Source organism: Gadus chalcogrammus, chromosome 6 (genome assembly GCF_026213295.1).
Source record: "Gadus chalcogrammus isolate NIFS_2021 chromosome 6, NIFS_Gcha_1.0, whole genome shotgun sequence".
In the NCBI taxonomy this organism is placed as follows: domain Eukaryota; kingdom Metazoa; phylum Chordata; class Actinopteri; order Gadiformes; family Gadidae; genus Gadus; species Gadus chalcogrammus.
In genome coordinates, this window is record NC_079417.1 from 13,143,279 (window position 1) to 13,160,778 (window position 17,500).

At 43.8% G+C, this 17,500-nt stretch overlaps 2 protein-coding genes across 2 annotated transcripts in view; both read right to left on the reverse strand.

Annotated features, from left to right (window-relative positions):
* Positions 1–995: 995 nt before the first annotated feature.
* Positions 996–4,736, reverse strand: ptger4a (prostaglandin E receptor 4 (subtype EP4) a). Its single transcript, XM_056593082.1, has 2 exons — positions 3,533–4,736; positions 996–3,063 (listed from the first exon to the last, which is right to left on the reverse strand). The coding sequence occupies exons 1-2, from the start codon at positions 4,352–4,354 to the stop codon at positions 2,431–2,433; spliced, it is 1,455 nt and encodes a 484-aa protein (XP_056449057.1). The 5' UTR covers positions 4,355–4,736; the 3' UTR covers positions 996–2,430.
* A 7,325-nt stretch (positions 4,737–12,061) lies between these two features.
* The window catches only part of mrps27 (mitochondrial ribosomal protein S27), a 5,950-nt gene continuing 511 nt past the window's right edge, over positions 12,062–17,500 (reverse strand). The window contains exons 3-11 of the mRNA XM_056592404.1: positions 16,996–17,066; positions 16,765–16,823; positions 16,163–16,277; positions 15,964–16,042; positions 15,751–15,866; positions 15,240–15,342; positions 14,699–14,844; positions 12,924–13,106; positions 12,062–12,410 (exon numbers count right to left, since the gene is read on the reverse strand). Of these exons, the coding sequence (XP_056448379.1) occupies positions 12,147–12,410; positions 12,924–13,106; positions 14,699–14,844; positions 15,240–15,342; positions 15,751–15,866; positions 15,964–16,042; positions 16,163–16,277; positions 16,765–16,823; positions 16,996–17,066 (1,136 nt within the window). The 3' untranslated portion in view covers positions 12,062–12,146. The remainder of the gene's footprint in view (positions 12,411–12,923; positions 13,107–14,698; positions 14,845–15,239; positions 15,343–15,750; positions 15,867–15,963; positions 16,043–16,162; positions 16,278–16,764; positions 16,824–16,995; positions 17,067–17,500) is intronic.

Genomic DNA, 17,500 nt, shown 5'->3' on the forward strand with positions numbered 1-17,500 from the left:
TGTGTGCGTGCATGCGTGTGTTTCGGTGTTTGTGTGTGTGTGTAGGCGTGTGTGCCTGTGTGTGTGTGTCTGTAAGTGTGCGTCTTAGTACCTGTGTGCGTAGGTGTGTGAGCGTAAGTGTGTGTGTGTCTGTGTGTGCATGTGTGTGTGTATACCAGTGACACACAAATAGTGCAGGGCACCTATCCAGCACACCAGAGGCAGTGTTGAGGTAAGGCAGCTAGCTTCATGTATTTCCTCCCTTCTATTGTGTCTTCACTGTAGCTGAACCATGCAGCCAACATCTGTGTTCATTTGGTCCTTACCTTACCTGAATATGATGAAATTAAATGTTGATATTCAAATCAATAGTTTCAGATGTCAGTGCTGCGTCCAATATTCCCATGGTCCTATTGGTATTCATTATGCACACGTCTGTTGTTGAGGACTGGTGTCAAACAGGCGAGCGTGCGTCATGTTGTTTTGCAGAATGTGAATGGGCACCTGCTCACACAAAGGGTAAATGTCAGCCTTGTTGCTTTTCCATTCACACATCTAATGAGGTACTAGAGATTCCGGGGAAAAGGAACGACCATGAAACTAGCGAAACATCCGTCAGTGCTTTGGGATTCATTTGGTCTAATGTATGTTTAATACAGAGTCTGTTTCAGCCCTCTCAGCAATCTATTTGACTAGGATAGCCCTGATGCTTGTTTAATCCAAAATAGAGTCATACTTTCTTGTTTATTGTTTCATGTGTGCTTCCTCTGCCAAGAAAAACTAGGGGAAGTCTCCTTGTTCTCCCGCTCTTTCTTTAACCATCCAACTATTTCTCTCTCTCCGTCGGGCCATGGGTTGTTTGTAAAAATAACCAAAACTGGTCTCAAAGTGTTTGGGATAATTCGCCTAACCTTACTACCCTTATGTAATTTGTGGTAGTTTAAAACCTTTTTTGGGGCGTAGGGCCTGACAATGACTTCTATGTGGAAGTTTAGAAAAAGTGAACTTGAATGTTGAAACTATATTGGTGCATACCACCCCGGTTTCCATTTACACAATTGAGGAATAAAAATATGTGCTGACTCAATATCAGTCTCATGTGAAGACATACATTTATTTGGTCACTTTATTAATACAGCCCTAATGGTCTGTTTTTGGTGAAACAAGATCAACAGGAGAATACGTTTTTTCTTTATTCAGTCCTAATATAAAATACAATGCGTATAAACTTAATTTCAGTTACAGTTTGAAATTTATTCTGGTTGAAAGACCACTTACAAACGCGATAAGGGAGAGAGGTTGGTTAGCAGGCAACTGAAACCGCTTTGCTAACAAGTAGCATTGTGAATATGAACGAGTTCATCTAGGCATGAAAGCTCAAACAAACGCAGTCCAAAAGTTCAACCTGTTATTTATGGGCATTGTAGCAGCTGCATCTCTTTAATGAAATTATATGACTTGATATGAGAGTCCCAACAGGTTACATCACTTACAATGCTATATATTTCTTTGATTAAAGAAAAATAACAATATTCAGATGTTTTCAAAGGAATCTGACAACTGTGCTTTTAACTCAATGATTCCATTTAGTAAGTGGATCATATGTATATATTTCATTTTAGAATTGTCATATTTACCTTATAACATGTCAAGCTTGTTTTGACGTTTCAATGTATTCTCTTGGAGAAAAACAGTCTCTCCTACTAAGAATATTTTGACAACTAATGGCGAAGAATACTATTTATACAGCTAAAGCTGATCTCTCCACCACCTTGTCTTTGACAGAGGGGCATGAACAGTGGTTTGACAATCCCTTTATGATGATTGTACCCTACGCTAAATCATGACACCTCAGGCCAAAGTACCAACACATACGTTGGCCTACATGTCAAACTGAAGGGGCTTGATGATGCTACACTGCACATTAGTCATAAAACCGTAATACGGTTGCACAATCTGCTTCCACATTCCAAAACACAGTATAGTATCATCACAGACAGACACACACAGACACACCAACTCCTACAAATCAATACAACTCCACACGCACTGCGATTACTCATAAGAATAATATCAATAAAGGCTTTATAATTTACCATAGTTACCACTCCAGTCTGTGAATCACTCATTCTACATAACAGGCACCATGTGCTTCACAAAGTCAAAGTTTCCAAGAATAATAGACCCAGAAGTTGCCCTGAAGAAGACTTTCCATAGGCTTGAGTCAACGCCCATGGAGCAGCGGGCCTGGTTGTACTTACTTATGGGCAAACCACCAGAGGAAGACAGAGTCACTGACCTATCTAGGAGGTAGTTGTCCCATTGCAAAAACAAAACACAACACTGTGTTGTCTCCAGGCTGACCTCTAGTGAGCAGTACTCTCTGCGTTTCAAAGTGAGTCTTTCCTCTAGACGCCTGTTCTCCCCCTCTGGAGGTCTGGGGGCAGAGTCTCAGATGCACTTCTCGTCCACCGCGGCGTTGTCCAGCAACACCTGCAGCGACTGGTCCTTGGGCCGCGACCGCAGGACGATCAGGGCCGCTCTGAGGCTCTCCACGGGGTCCGTCCCTTCCTTTCCGCCGTGGACCACCCCGCCGTCGCCGCCCCCGGCCGACGGAAGTGAACACCGGGAATTCCTGGGCGACGCGTCCCGCGAGGCGCTTCGGGAGCGGGAGACCTCGCTGAGGTGACTGCTCCCCGCGAACCCCTCGCTCCCTCCCGGCAGGTACAGGAACACCAGAGGGTCGCCGCCGCCGCCGCCGCCGGTGGTGTCGGTCTGGAGTTCCCGGGTGGACACCAGCGAGTGGGAGTCCCGGCTGGAGAGGACCGAGGAGAGCTGGTGGGCGTCGATGCAGTGGAAGTTGCCGTGCCGCCGCCGCTGCTGGCCGGCGTGCGCGCCCATCTTGCAGAAGAGGCACTTGATCTTCTCCATGAGCTTGCGGAGCACGGCCTTGCGCAGCAGGATGTAGATCCAGGGGTCAAGGATGGGGTTGAAGGAGGCGAAGCGGATGGCGCGCAGGTCCGGGTTCCGGTCGAGCTTCAGCTCCACGGGGGTCTTGTACAGCTGGTTCAGGAACACCTGCGCCTATGTAGGGGGGGGGGGGGGGGGGGGAGAGCCATGGTAAGAAGTGGGTTAAACGGGACTTGTGTATTGTGTGTGTGTGTGTGTGTGTGTGTGTGTGTGTGTGTGTGTCTGTGTGTGTGTGTGTGTGTGTGTGTGTGGGTGTGGGTGTGGGTGTGGGGGGGGATTTTGTGTGTGTACTTGCCTGTGGGTGGGGGGTTGTGTCTGTGTTTCTCTGTGTGTTTGTGTTGGGTCTGTGTGACTCTCTATTTGGGGGGGAGGGGGGGTACGTGTGTGCGTTTGTGTGTGTGTGTGTGTGTGTGTGTGTGCGTGCGTGTGTGTGTGTGTGTGTGTGTGTGTGTGTGTGAGAGAGACAGAATAACACTGAAATTAGATCAAACGAATGAATGATTTCAAGTAAAAAGAATACAATCGCTAACGTTGATTGAAGTTTATTTAATATGAATTAAAGTAGTGTGGTACCAAAACTTACAACTAGTGGAATCGAGCAGATCAGCACCACCACCGAGGTTCCTATAAGCAGAATAACCATCTGAATTTCTACACCTGCCGTGCGTCCGAAGCTGCGGCTTCTCCTCCTTGGGTCGACCGATACATTCCGTGCAATGTCGGTCCCTAGGGACATCCGGCGGACGAAGCGCCGGTGCATCCGAATCAGCGCCCCGCACACCAACACGTTACAGATGACGGTGGCGAGAATCAGAACGGAGCTGAACCCGGCGTAGGTGTAGGTATAGGCGGCGTCGCTGGTCACGTTGCTCCGCCACTCTATGAAGCACCAGGTTTGAGGGTATTGCTTTTTTATTTGTCCGAACCCCATGCCTGGCAGCGCGCAGAAAAATGCATTGGAAAAGTAGATCGCAACAAGTGTAATCCCCGCCAGTCTCTGGTCAACGTAGTCGTTGTAGAAATAAGCGTGGTTGATGGCGATGTATCTTTCTATCGACATTGCACATATGATGCTGAGTCCCGCCAGCGAGAAGAAGAGCATGGTAAATCCAAAATACTGGCAGAGCGCGTCACCCCCCGGCCAGGACCCCTTGACATAAGTGGCGATAGTGACCGGACTGGCCAGAAGGGTCCCTAGTAGATCGGTCACCGCCAAGCCACAAACCAGGGTGTAAAACGTGGTCTCTTTCTGTTCTTTTCGTGATTTGCACAAGACCACTATAGCAATAAGATTGCCAACCACACCGAAGATAAACATGATGGATGGTATGGTGGGCACCATGGTCCTACCTGTCATGGAGTGGTTGCTCATTGTGATGACTTGTTGTAGATCAGGACCACTCATCTTTTATCTAGTCTTTTAAACTAATTCAACATAAAGAAAATGTCCATATTTGTCCGACACTTTCCCATTTAGCACAAGGACGAGGCATTTTAAGGATTGTTTAAAAAAAAAAAGTAGCAATGATCAAACCTTGAGAAAAAAAAATACAAAGGATTTAGTTAATTGTCTCTCGTCAAGGTAGAGTCTCACAAATCTCCTGCAATACAGAGTAAGTTTGCACTTACAAAGACAAGGATAGCACTGCAGTTAACCGTCTCAGAATATGAGTGAGTTCATTGAAACGTGGGTCTGCCTCAAACTCCCCATTCTCTAGTGTGGCGGCCACGCCCCCTCGGTGGACTTCTCCAGACCGATTCCACTCCAGCGTTCTCAGGGACCTCCGATAAGGCCTTGACTTTAAGGGCGTCATATATCGTCACGGTGTGGGGAGTAGTCCCTTGAACAAACAAGCGCAAACCTTCGTTACAATATCGATTGAAGTAAGAGAAATATATATATTGATATTTTATAGTCTGGATCTATTTTTTCAAGCCGTTTGCTCTAGGTGAGCTATATGACCTCCTTCAACCTTGTTTCATTAAAAACATTTTTAAAGATTCAGTTATAATAATCTTATTATCATATCATAATAATGAGAAAAGGTGTAACTATTTTTTTTCAAAAGTGAAGCTGTAGGGAGGAATAAAAGTTTTTTATCACATAACAAAGAAAAGGTAAAGCGAATTGAGGAAGTAGTCTTAATTACTAATTATTACCAATGAAGTATATGTAATAATTTAATTGGCAATGATTGATAATCAGACTGGAGCAGTTTAGGTATTTCTTGAAAGTTAGATGGCATCTAGTATAAACAAAGTACAAGAAAGCCTATCCAAAGGAAAGTATTTGTACATGCCAATAACAATGTTTGTTGTGTTTGAGTGGTTGCGTGTATGTTTGAGTTCTTTCCAATGTGCGGCACACTTTATCTCTGTTTCCCGCATTATTTTAGTCAGTGTGACAGAAAATACGTCAATCTGTTTGCGTATGGTTGTACAAATAAACATGTCGGCCTAGAACCTAAGTTCTAAGATACCAGCCAACCAGTGTGCCTGATGTGTGAAGCAACATACCTTACCATACAACCGATCCTGAATCTATAGTAGGTTGATCCTGAATCTACCTAGTTACAAGAAAACCTTTTGAAGATGTCAGGTCTTTTTTATGTGGTTATGGTTAAGGCAGTGTGTATATTAAAGAGACCTGATTGTACTGTTATCTCTTAATTGTTTAGTTGTCCCTGCCACCCAAGTCTGTCTTGATAACAGTATATTAAAGTCATAAAACCAGAAGTATTGGCTAGTATTTGTTTTAAACACACCCATACCTGCACATGTGGGTGGAGTTAAGCTGTGTGCCACCTCCGTACTAGTACGAAGAGTAGTCTCTCTTTTTTATTGTATGTTTGTGTGTGTGTAAGCAAGCAAGCGAGTTTGTGTTTGTAATGGTATGTATTTATTTGTGTGTTCATGCCTGTGTTTTGTGTGTGTGTGTGTGTGTGTGTGTGTGTGTGTGTGTGTGTGTGTGTGTGTGTGTGTGTGTGTGTGTGTGTGAGTGTGCGTGTGTGTGTGGGTGTGGGTGTGGGTGTGTCTGTATGCCTGCATGCGTGTGTGCATGTGGGTGCCTAAGTATATTTGTTTGAATAATCTTTTATGGTGGGGAGGTTGTTCCTGTTCCACATTCTCTGATGTGATCCTAATGCAGGGACAGGAATATTTGACATCAGCAGCCGAGCGTAACCTGATTTGTCCGACTCCCTGGGGCAGGGATGGTTCCGGAAAGTTTTGTCTCCAGGATGATGACTTCATGACTCTAGACTACTGACGGCTGCGCTGAAATATATAACCAGAAGATGTTTGTTTGCCTCATTGTCCGCTTCTGTGAAGAGAGACACGAACCAGCTGTAAAAACATATACCTAAGTTTTTGTAGAAATCAACGCAACGTACGCTAAATGTATTGTGTTTTTTTGAAATGGTCATAGGCTGATTGTATCTTAGGGTTGTTCACAATGAGTGAATGTGAGCATGTGTGCATGTGCAATGTGGAACTCCATAATTCAGTAAGATTTCAGTCATTCTGTGATGTGAATATGTGAGCCATGGTACAATGTACTGTGGGTAGATTTGCAAGATTAGCAAACCCATGAATGTGCTTTTCCTGGATTTGTTTTGCCATCGAGAGATAAACTTGCAGACTAGTTGTGCTCTGAACTTTGAGTAATAACCACCAGATCAGCTCAAAGAATCAAATTGTTCCTGTGTCTGTGACCAGAGCGGGAACAGCTATGCAATCGCAGCTTTATCTCTTTCTGTTTATCCATTGGTGTTGAGGTTGAACTATGTGGTATTGGTACATTTAGCAAATTAAACTCCTAAACAAACTTGTTCTTGTCCCACTTCGATTCTTGGCCCAAACAATAACAACATTGTGGCATGGAATGGCAAAAAAATAAGAAATGCCTGCCCTGAACGGTGGTCTCTCGCTGGACCACACTCAATGACAATCTGGTGTTTGTAAACACCAGGGGTTAACCCCATTAGGGTTAACCCCATTAGGGTTAACCCCATTAACCCTGCCGTCAAGGACAGCAGGGTTAATGGAATTGGGGCTGAAAAAGAAAAACTACAGCCACAAATATGTGTTTACAGCAGCGACCGTGTACAATCCTGGCTGGTTTGTTCACAACGGTCCAATTCTTTGCTAAGGGAAGGGTTGAACCTTTGATTTATCGTGTACGGTTCAGGCTTGCCAGAGGTCGTTCTGTTCAGAAAAAACAACTACCTGTGGAGAGAAATGCAATTATTATAACCCTGTGTCGTTGGCAGGTTCAGACTCATTGTGCATGCTTCCCTTGGACGGTGAGAGTGAGATTCCTGGTTCTATTGTGGGGCTTCTCTCAGAACATTAGGGGATGTGGAACGGGTTGCCAAACTGGGGTTTTCTGATTTCCTTATTTCGAGAGAATACATCAGCGATAAGAATGCTTGTAGAGAAGGTCTGTGGGCAAAAGGTAACGGTTGCACGTGATGAACCCACACGTGTGAGACGTCGATGTTGAAGGATCGTGACACTTCATTCTATACAAAACAGCAGTCTGTTTGTATAGAATTCCCTCAGCAGGCCTTCTGAATCGGCATTCTGAAAAGAAAATGAGGCAGAGGGGCTATATCTGGTGTCTCTTTGATAACTGTAATCGCATCCTGATGAACCTTTGGCCCTGCAAAAAAAGAGATTCATAATTGTGGGATTCACTATCATTAAAGTAATCTCTAATTCTCTAGTCTGTTCATGTATTCTCTGGAATTTCCCGTTCAGCTTCAACGCAGTTCACCCTCTAAAAAGGCCAGTGATAGTCCATGGAGAACACCACCAGCAGAATAATTCCTTCTGCTTTTCTTTCAACGTTTATGAAAGAGATTGTATGTTCCTTTCCTGGAGTTTGGCAAACTTACGTATCGTCCTTTTGCATGTTTCTCACGGCAAAACAACCCATCCAGAGCCCGGAAGAGCAGACGTAAACTGTTTGAATTGGCGGAGGGGGAGCGCGCTCCTCGCATGCACCATGCACTCCGACTGTGATTGTGTGTCAGGTTGTGGCAGCGTTGTTTACAGCAGATTGCAGTGCGGTATGTGCTGTGATCTGTTGCACTGCGGAGGAAGGTCCGGGTGGGCCGCGAGGTCCAGCCCGATCTCACTCCGAATTGATGTCATGCTAATATGAGGATGATGAATAAGATAATATAAGACAGTGTTACCTGTTTTTATGTAAACGTTCAGCCTCATTTGTTAATATGGAACGTCCCTTTTGTCATGAAGGTCAGAAGTGCTCTGCCATCGTAGATCAACGGAGTTCACTAAGCAGACAGTGGGAGCACTTGGCCCTCTACTTAAACTCGAGGGTTCGCAGATTTGGTAAGACCGTGATCACTCTCGCAGCAAAAGTCGTACAACACTGCCCTTATTATGTAGAAATAGTCATATCAAATTAAACATGAGCAACTCCGCTACAAGCACATATAAGTCATTTTTACACAGACCAAACACAACTCAAACACCAAGCATATTAATTAGACAAATAAGACAAGTAAAAATAGGTTGGAGCTTAAGAGGTTAAGTGTTTTCTAATTCAAAATTACATTTTACTAAACGTAATTTGATAAAAAAAACTGTCAACATTTGGTCAACACTGAAATTATCTGCTAATACAAAAGGTCAAAGATAAACAGTTTATCCCCACTTGTGTTTTAATAAAAAATGATTGTCATTATAAGTTACACACTTATAATAACAACATTACAGGAATTTATTCATTTATGAGCACGGTTGATATTAATGCCAGCACATGTGATCTGGAGGTGGTGAGAGTGGCTAACGTTAACCATTGGTTGAATGTCAGCCACTCATGGTAATCATTACCTTGGACAGCAACAGTTGGATTTCCCCATGAACTGAGAGCACAGAGAACGTTTTTTAAAACAGCCCGTGTCCAGTTGTACTGCTCTGGTGATACGGCTGACCAGCTGTAGGTCAAAGAGACTGTGCGTGTGCGTGTCCAGGAGAACAAACAAGAACATCAGGAAATAAATGATAAATGACTCACTTGTGACTCATTTACAATTTTTTTTAATTTTTTTATTTGTAATCCAAAAGTCTAATTATAACTATATAAAATAAATAAAATAAGTTATAATAATAGTAGTAATAATACTAATAATTACATACAATAACTTTGTTTATATATTATTAGGTTTTTGGCGAAGTGTGCATTAGACAAAAGTATTTAAAATGCTTAAATGCATGTATTTTCTCACAATGAACACAGAATGCAACCGGAAGTCATTGGAAAACATCCATAATAGATGGATGAGATCATCTCCCGTAGAGATATTTGAAAAATATAGACAATTCTATTTGAGGAAGACATTTTTCTGCTCGCTTTAGTTAAATTCAGATTTGATATTTGTTGACACACAGCTTACACACGCACACATGCAAACACAGTGTGTTTGTTTGTTTGCAATGGTGTATGAAATCATGAAGTCATCATGGTGATGGGATTTAGGGCCCGGTCAATGCAGCATCACTGTTACGTCACCGTGGCAACAGGAAGGCTGTGCTTTGCCTGTTTTGGTTCCTTTAGTAAACATTCCTTGCTGTAATGTTGAGAACATTACAGCATACGTCACCACGGCGACAGGAAGGCCCTCAATGCATTCAGGCTGCTGCTCATTGATAAATCCCCATAGGAACACCACATAGACATCCATAAACACCAACACCTGTTGTCATTGGCCAGTGATCAGCTCTATTCAACTAAGGGTTCAAACTTGTGAACCACGAATATACAATGAATCATAGCTTAAGCACAATTCTAATTATTCACTTCCAAGCCATATTATTACATTTAATAATTCTTTCTGGAAGAACAATATTGGGTATTATCCACATTTGTATTTGCCTTAATGTAATGTAATGCATTTCGGAGCATCCTTGACCTGTACCAATTTATTTTAGCACTAACTTTACAAAATAATAAGAAACCTATCCATGACATTAAAGCTTTTGTAAACTCAAGACATTTAAAATACTGGGTAGAAAAATATACAAAAAGCAATCACATAAGTACCCAGTGAATCAGAGAGTAAACAGATCCCATTTTGCCTGTGAGCCTACCTTGTTGATCATATATAGGAAGAGCCTAATATGGTCATATCCGAATGGATAACATGTCGTGGGAGCTAAGAGGATGGATAAATTAGGCTTTATTAGTTTTCATGTAGGGCATATCCCTCCCCCCCACGGCTTTTAAACATGTTGAACATGTAACCACTGTCACTGATGATCAATGGAGGATAATAGTTTCCTCTAAGACAATGGCATGTGTTGCATATTGGCCGTGACCAACATGCCCAGGAGCCTAATTCATAACATCCGAATTGCATAACATAACGATTACTTTCAAAGTCGATTAATGTAACTGTCATAAATCTGTATATCGGTTAATCATTCTTTTTAGAAAAGGCCATAAATAATAGCAATTACAGCATTCAGTCCAAAGTCATTATCTGCTTGCCAAGCAGCCAAGAAAACATTATTCATTTAATAATGATTTCAGAACCAAATACATCAATTTCTGAGGCAATAAGCAGCAAATGTCTTGTATTTAAACTTTATGAATGACCTGAATGATCCATCGATTGTCCTAATTTGATTATACAAATTTTCTGTCGAGCGATACTCGAGTAATCGTTGCAGCCATATAACATCACTCAAAGACAGTGCACCCCATACACTCAGAACCACCATCACTTCCTCATGCCTTAAACAACACATCCCAGTAGAATCTCATGTACCAGTGCTGACCATGTATCGCGTCAGCAAACAGAAAGGCCTGAATCTCAAACTAACTATATATTTTCAGAAATTTCAAATAAGCGTTGCACAGAAAGAACGTCTTAGACCATCCACAGCTGCTGTGCATCCAGATGGATGGCTCATAATCAAACAAAAAAAAATCAACTCCCCTTTATCCCGCTGACGTTTGGGACACCTCAAATAAACCACAACTCGGATGACTGCCTCCAGCTGTGGGCGTCGTCCAGCCTCTCCAAAGTCCCTCTCCTTAAACTCACACAGGGCTTTTAAAACACTTCAGTGGATGGGGATAGCGCGTGACGCCGGACATCCTCTCTACTTTGAGCAGTTTTTTCTTTTCATAGCCGACTTCACAGGTTGTATTGGCTCACCTGTTTTGCCACCCGGTCAAACAGCTAAGAATGAATACCTTTTCCCACACACTGAACATCGTTGACTGTGCAAATAATCGGCTGTTACCTTTTTGATTCACTGAATTTGAAAAATTAGCTTGTGTGTGCAAGAGGAAAGTGCTGACCGATGCCGTGCTGATGAGGTGAAACGGCAGCAGAACGACATTTGGAGACGTGACAGGAAAATGGATGAAAGCCTTCCCGTGCTTCACTGCTTTCGGGGAACTGTTTAAAAGTACGCTGTTCGGCAGCTTGTTCGCAGGTTAAACAGCAGTGGGAAAAGACAGATACATTAACCATGCAGGGCCCTGTAAACTTTCAACCCTGAAATACAATCTGTTCTATTTAACTTAATTCTACGCTCTGAACCAAATACCAAAAGCCCATTGGTTCACAATCTGGGTATCACATCCAGCACGGTGCCTTGGGATTACAATGGGTCTTGTGACTTAACCATTCTGTGGTTGTATATTCATGGTGAGCTACATACCAGGGCCGTTTCCCAAGACCGGGCCATGAATACTGAATAGCTGGGCCATAATGTGGAATGAACACATTATGTGCTCCACAAGCATTTTCATTTCCCCTCTCAACAGATGACTTATCTCACACAGAGCACCCTGAACAACACAGGCATTTTGTTTTGTTTTCTGTCGGAGCAGGGGCCCTTCCGACAACGTATGTTATGTCCGAATGTGCCCATTTGTTTCTTTGTACGTTTTGTCACGTACACTATACACATGCAGGTTATTTTGAAGCGCTTTTTTTTCCGAATTTCAGAGACTCACTATGATGGGTAACAGACTAAACTGAGATAAAGGATATGAATGCAACTTTGGGACACTGTCCCAAATCATAAAATCTCAAATCTTGCAAGAAAAGAGGCATGTTGATAATATCAAGAACAACACTTTATTATTTTCACAGAGACAACCATCCAAATACAGCTCCAACCCCGCCCTCGCTGCCGGCCCTCCCTGACCTCTATCCCGCCCTGCCCTGCGCCTGCTGGACTGCGGCTCTGGCGGCCAGCCTCTCCTGTCTCTCCAGCTCCGACTTCTCCCTCATCTCCTTCTCCCTGATCACCAGGTGCTTCTTCTCGTCCTCCCAGGCCTGGACCCGGCCCCCGTAGACCTCCAGGTCGGCCCGCTCCGCCGCCGCCAGGCTGCGGGCGGCCGCCAGCGTCACCAGGGCCTGGAAGGAGGAGGGCTCCACCCTGCCCTGGCTCTCCAGCTGGCTGCGGAGCTCCTGCAGGAGTCAGGGGGGGGGGGGGGGGAGGGACGGACAGGAAGTGGAGGACAGGAAGTGGAGGGTTCACGCTGATGATCGTCAAACTGGACCGGACGACATGACTTTGTTTAAGTCGTGTTGTCTGTACACTTCATTGAGGTTGAGATTGACTGAGTTCTAACCGTCTTAAAGCTTTTTCATTGAAGAATCACTCAGGTTGGGAGTTAATAATATTGTCAAACGTCATTCCTCGATATGTTAATTAACAAAAATACCATGAGTGCAAAGGCTTTATGAATGTACTTGAATAATTACACTGTTGCACAGCTGCAGTACATCAGGATGGTGCACGACATACATCAAGTATGAGAGCATAGAACGGCAAACTGTTTAATAGTTGTAACTGTACGTCAGAATGAACATATCCCAAAAATATGACTGGAATTAACAAAGAAGCAGCAGCAAGAAGAATGGGCTGACATTAACTTGGCACCAGCAAATATACTCAAAAACAACCCAAAAAACTCCCACCTTGAACCTGCCGACATAGTAGGGGAGTTTAGCGCGCTCCTCTTCGTCTTCCTCGTCGACAGCGATCTCCTGCTTGCCCTCCCCCTCCCCCTCCCCCTCCACTTCTTCTCCAGACTCCTCTCCTGACGAGTCGGAGGCGGGGGCAGAGGACAGATCCTGGAGTACCTCGCTCAAGCGGTCCAGCTGGGATGCACGAGGAGAGAGAGATGGGAGAGTGAGAACAAGCAGAGAGGAGTCGTCACACGCTCAGTCACCTCAACTCCCATTAAAGCTATCAAACCACAGTCGATGACGCTGCGCTGCCCTAAAGGAAGGTTGATTTGTGAAGGGACAATCCTGGCCATGGTTTACTTTACCCGACATCGGACATCATTACCACAAAGATCCTTGAAATATGAAATATGAACCATTTAGAGGGGGGAGGAGGGGCTGCAACACAAATCACCCTCGCACAGATTACCCTTACTCTCATTATCTTCAACGTCCCCTATTCATTATTTTTCGGCACCTCACCCGCCCTGAACATTGCTTTTGGGGGCGTTTTGTTTATCCCACATGCGTCGTTTACTTAATGGTCTTAATTTCCAGACTTTCTATAAATGTCGTGTTCCTTTCTCTGACTCATCACCACCACCTCTTGCCATCAAAACATCATGTATTGTGTCTTGTGTGCTTGCTATATCGGCATGTATCATTTATGAGGGTATAACATTAGCATATTCTGCACATCAGGGGAGGCAGAACGTGCCCAAGCCAAGTGGAAAACAGTCACAGCCGATTACAATACATTGCATCACCTTTGAATACATATGGGTGCAAATAGACATTCCTGTAAAAATGCCTGCAAGATGAAGTATTGAAAAAAAAAAAATATATATATATATATATATGACTGAATGTTTTATCTTATATCTTATTTAAAGTATTTTTTGGTATTCAAAAGCAAATTTTTTGACACCACCTGCTAAATAGTAAATAACTTAAAGTGCCGGTTTCCCCGAAATGAGGCTATCCGGGCAGAACACAATGCATCGTGGAAGTCAACCCTGATGTCATCTTGGCTTCCACTTGGCTGGCAATATTCCCTCTGTGTCTGGGTGTGTTATCCGTGGCCTCTACTCTACTGTGCGCCGCGGCTCCGCCACATGCAAGATGTTCTCTGTTTACGTTAATGCTGATGGACACTCATTGGCACCCTGTGGCTCCTCCAAGATCTCATTAGACCAACTGGACAGGATGAACGCAATTAAAAAAAGACTGCCTGCAGGGGTGCTTACGTGCGCAAAAGTAGAACGCGCACGTGTGCGTATGTGCGTGTCCCATCTCTATTTGTCCACCTGTATAGAGTAGTAACAGACTTCCTGGGCTGTCATTGTGTAGTGTTGGATGTCTGTAATGTTATTACTATGAAAGGCTGCTCTTGAGCCTCAATAAGCCATGCACTCAACACCAAAGATCATTCCATTCAGTGTCTGAAATACACACACGTACATACGGAGGATAAAGGTCTCAACAGGAGTGGATCAAGAAAGTACACACACACACACACACACACACACACACACACACTACACCACCAAAGTAGTTCTTTGGTCTAGTGTGCCCAGTGGCTGATATCTTGTTCAACCCAATAAGATACAAAAAATAACGTACTCGATAATCGTTTAATTATTCCCAATCCCAAGTGACCAACAACGTCAGCCGAACATGCGGTACGAAAGCCAGGCAACGCCGCTGCCTCAGAGCCGCCTCTCGTGCTGCTTTCAAGCGCTTACCGCGTCTTCGGAGAGCTTAGCGTCACCAGAGTCCTCGGCAGCGACTCCCTCCATCACGGCCAGGGCTCGGCCCAGGTAGCCACGGAGCCAGCTCAGGGGCATGCCCCGAAACACCGCGTTGACGCCCATCTGCATCTCCACCTTGCCTGCAGCAACACACAGACCGCAATGAGGGGGCAGGCGAGTCGCTTGAACAGTGGTCCCCAGGCCTAAGGACACTGGCTTCGACTCCCCAGTGTCTACGGCCTTATCCAGTCGTGCCCTCAGTGAGCTACAGGGGACGAAGTGACCAGCAGTGTCCCGACGGCGCCCGTTTGACACAGACATTGCCCATCCCTTTACCCGACCCTGAACAACAGATTTGTGAATTCAGTGCAATTCGCTTTGGATAAAAGCGCCTAAACCTAATATGACGGTATTCATAGTAAATTGCATTTAAACCACGTTATTTCGTTGTGCTAAGACAACTGCAGCAGAATAGATGCCAATATGGTTGTGTGAGGGGCTAGAAAGATGGAGAGGGCACCAGGTCGTTACGCACCTATGAAGGTGTGGCCGAGCAGTTGAGCGCTCATGCCCAGGGTGTTGCTCTGCTTGAGACCCACGATGAGCAGGGCTGCTCCCAGCGCCCGCTCCTCTGCCATCTGAGGCACACACACACACACACACACACACACACACACACACACACACACACACACACACACACACACACACACACACACACACACACACACACACACACACACACACACACACGCACGCACACACACACACACGCACATAGTTATTGCAACTACATAAGCATGCTTGACATTTTAATCTCTACATCTGCTATTAGACCTTCCAGGAATAATAAACCAATGTGGCAACGGATTCAATTCTGAGTTTATTCTGTTTCCAAGTCTCACTGCGCAGCAATGGCATGACTTATCATGAATCTACTTGCAAAGGATTTTACAGAGGTTTAAATTGCAAACATCATTTTCCAATGGGGTTGAGCTTTGAGGGTGTTTTCACCATGAGGACCCTAAAGTCAGTGGTCTACTTACGCTGAGTGAAGGCTTGGTGGCTAGGTAACCACCAATGGCGTAAAATGACAGGGTCTGTGTGGAAGGAAGGTCAAAGGCCTCTTGGAGCATCACCTCTTCAACGACAGCACATGCACCTGTGAATAACACACAAAACAACAACACTTCAGTAAGAACCGATGTCGGTCATTTGTATTTTATCAAAAGCGCTTTACATGTAAAAACATATCTTACTCTTGAAGTCTTTATCCTTAATGTAAGAATCTATGAGCAAGTTGAAGGTAAAATCGTCTGGGAAAATGCCATACTGCACCTAAACACACAACCACAAACAAAGCAAAATTACACAAAAAAAACGAACAATAGTGAGCAATGGGTGAAATGTGTAAGCTTCTGTAGAGAATATTTGGATGATTGTTTCTGAAGGGTATACCTTGTTTTGGAGTGTATGGAGGGCTTTGTCGCGAACACCATATTTCATACATTGTCTGACCCAACTGTGAACCGTCCAGTCTCTGAGGTACCAGCAGTTTGGGCTGTGACGAAACCTTGACGGAAGTGGAGAATTTAAAACGTTCAGAGCTGTAGAGATTAGCTGCGTAGAAGAAGGTGGTAGTATTTTGTTCTTAATTCTGAAATCTAGACACCACAGGTTGTTGTTTTGTGAACAAATGTGTCAAAATAAAAGGGCCATTTTAGGTTTATCCAATCAAACTTGAGTCAACAACATAAAACAGAATTGGAAATCCTGAGATAATCCCTCTTATATAAGGAGACACTGTCATGTTTAATTGCAGACTGATACGATAAAGAGATGAAAAAGGACGTGATGGGGAGGATAACAGGCCTGTGATCATATAATGATACAGGGTGCAGACTCCGGGATTCAGAGTAAACAGGAAAAGACTGGGGGTACTACCGCACAGCAGTCAAACCACCATGAACATCGACAGAACAACAAAAACAATGTAATACACAGCCAGGGCATTAGAAATAAACAGAACATAAAAAAGTGTGAAGTGTGGATTTTCTTACTTGTAAAGATAATACTCTGCTTGATCAACTTCTTCTTTTGACGATATATTGTCTACAAACTGTTGGACAAAAAAACATAGTTAAAATTGACTTGAGGGAGAAGCTTTTTGGTCACTAAATTAAAAATGTTGGTTGTCATTGATGACATGTCTGGTCATCATGATACGATTCATTTTTAAAACTCATACACACAGGCACATTATTGTAATCGAGATCCATTGCACATCTTACCCGTGATATAGTCAGAGAGCTCACTGGAAGCTTCTTGTCAAACGTCCTGTCCATAAAGTTGGCCAATAAAGCTTTAAGATGAGAAAAAAACCAACACAAATGTATTCAATTAATGCATTTGAATTGCACAGCCTGGACAATTTATACATTTTGGAATAAGACTAGATTGTACTGATGGCAAGGGCAAACACAACTTTCTAGGATTGAGTCATTAATTACCCTTGACATTTTGAGTAGGATTGTAAACTCAAATCTCTGCAGATAATGGCACACTGCCACCATGTGTTGATAAATACTATTACACACATGTGTTTCATAGGTTTCAAGCAGCTACATGTAGTACTCTTAACTTATTCTGGATCAACAAAAGGTATACATACAATAGACCTACTTCTATAAACGGAATGCAATGAAGAATAAGTATATGCCTACGTATACACAAAACGTTAATATACACAACGTCTACTATCTGCTGGAGAGCTTCTTGGGCTAAATGGCCGCAAAG